This window comes from Triticum dicoccoides, chromosome 3A (assembly GCF_002162155.2).
Source record: "Triticum dicoccoides isolate Atlit2015 ecotype Zavitan chromosome 3A, WEW_v2.0, whole genome shotgun sequence".
Taxonomy (NCBI): domain Eukaryota; kingdom Viridiplantae; phylum Streptophyta; class Magnoliopsida; order Poales; family Poaceae; genus Triticum; species Triticum dicoccoides.
In genome coordinates this window covers 163609598-163611661 of record NC_041384.1, presented here as the reverse complement: position 1 = coordinate 163611661, position 2064 = coordinate 163609598, and the positions used below count along the sequence as shown (strand labels likewise).

Below are 2064 nucleotides of genomic sequence, written 5' to 3'. Positions count from 1 at the left end.
GTCCACTCTATTTTCATATCAGTGTTATAGCCCTATATCTCCATTTTCCTACTACACATTGTATGAATTCAAACACCGCAATAGAGTTGGATGCATGCATTGCTTCCAAAAAACCTTAGCATGGAATAAATTTCAGAAACAAATTGAACTTACTATCAAGGGCGAAGAGGAGGATGTCATCATTGAACTGAGCTATAATTGGAGTATTATGTCAAGGTTAAGAAGGTAGTTACTCCTTCCGCTTTCTTTTTAATCCGCATATAAGATTTGTCTTAAGACAAACGTCTTAAAGTTTGACCAACATTATATGAAAAAATACCAACGTCCACAATATCAAATCAACATTATTTGATGTGTCATATGTATATACATCTAAGATTGCAGATCTTGATATTTTTTAATATAAAACTTGGCCAAACTCAAACTACTTCATAAAGTTTGACCTAAGACAAATCTCATATATGGAGAAAAGAGAAACAGAGGGACTTGATAAGAACAAATCAAATGCAAAGTATCGGTACCCCACACGATCTCGAGTCGGAAAACTCACACCCACTAGACATGTGTGTCCCCTAATCCTCACCTCCGTCGACTGCGCCAACAAATCTGAAACCTTTTCTTCAACTAGCAAGCTTCGAACCAAAGATAGTGGCAACATGGTGCCATGGCAGCAAAACAGAGCAAGAAGAGACGTGGCTGCCATACAGCACAAATCATTGCTGCCACACCGCGAGGCAGCACGGCACGGCAGCAGCAATAATAGCACTAGCCGTAGCCCGCCTGCCTCCGTCCTCCCTAATCCCAGAGCGCTCGTGCGTGCTGTCGAGCCGCTTCATTGCCCGGGGCCCCCGCGCTTTTCTTAGACCGCCCCCCACCCGCCCGGAATCCGCGGCGCGAGCCCCGCCCCGCCTCCCCCCCTCGCGCGCCACAAAGCGCCGGAGGCCCGGCCCCCCCGCAGCCCCCCCGCGCCACACGCCGGAGCCCGGATCGCGCGCTGCTGTTCGCCGGCGGGCTGAGGCGGGCGTCCGGGCGCGCGCCATGGACGTGGACAGCGTCGAGTGCCTCTCGCTGCCCGACGCCGCCATGGACGCGGACGACGTCGGCCTCGCCCTCCACCCGCACGGCGGGCTCCTCGCCGCCGCCGCCGCCTCCCGCCCGGCCGCCTACCCCAAGGCCGCCGCCGCCGCGGGGGGCATCGTCGCGCCGGGGAGCAGCGTGCACGAGCTGCTCGAGTGCCCCGTCTGCACCAACTCCATGTACCCGCCGATCCACCAGGTTTCTTGATTTTGCCCACCCCCCCTTCTTGATTCTGGCGCGGCGTGCTGTGTGTCGGGTGGTCTGCTTCGGACTCGGGGCCTATTCTTGGCTTCGAATAGGGATCTGGGTTTGGGAAATTCATAGTTTCCAATTGGGTAGCTAGTGTCGAATTCTTGGGGATATTGCTGGTGTATTGTGCTTGTGAATTTCGTCTGCCATTTCACATATGCTGGGATTTCGGTGTCGTGCTCTGCCGTAATCAAACGAAAATAGCATATGTATTCCTTGTATCATTGTTCTTGTTCATTGGGATTTTCGGTGATCCTTTCCTGCCATGTAGAGGATTAAGAAAAGGTTAGAATTTAGGGTCTTGCAGACAAGCATGCTATTAGGCAGTTTCTACCTTGTAAAAATTGGGGTACAATCCTGAAGAGAAATTGGCGTGATATGATTAATAAATTGAGGGAATTAGGCAATCTCAAACCTCGTTGTATTTGTTTTCTGGTCCCATTTTATTTTCTGTATTTGATTTGATTGTGGATATGTGATCAGCCCTTAAATGGAGGATATAAAGTGGAGTACAGGTCAATGAACTTATCTTTTGCATAGCTAATGGTAAAAATAACATCTTGGTCTTTCATTGGATGATATATTTAATGTCGGATCAGTATTGCATACGAAACTAATCTATTACTGCTCTTGGAGGTAGAAATTCCTACATTAATCCTATGCAATCGGACTGCTTATTTCATTTGGTGGATCCAGAATATAGTCATGTAGAATAGATCAATCAGATATATGCGGAGT

General features: G+C 48.8%; 1 protein-coding gene across 1 annotated transcript in view; it reads left to right on the top strand.

Annotated features, from left to right (window-relative positions):
- Positions 1 to 963: 963 nt before the first annotated feature.
- The window catches only part of LOC119267712 (E3 ubiquitin-protein ligase SINAT5-like), a 2843-nt gene continuing 1742 nt past the window's right edge, over positions 964 to 2064 (top strand). Inside the window, exon 1 of the mRNA XM_037549143.1 lies at positions 964 to 1275. Coding sequence (XP_037405040.1) covers positions 1039 to 1275 — 237 coding nt within the window. The 5' untranslated portion in view covers positions 964 to 1038. The remainder of the gene's footprint in view (positions 1276 to 2064) is intronic.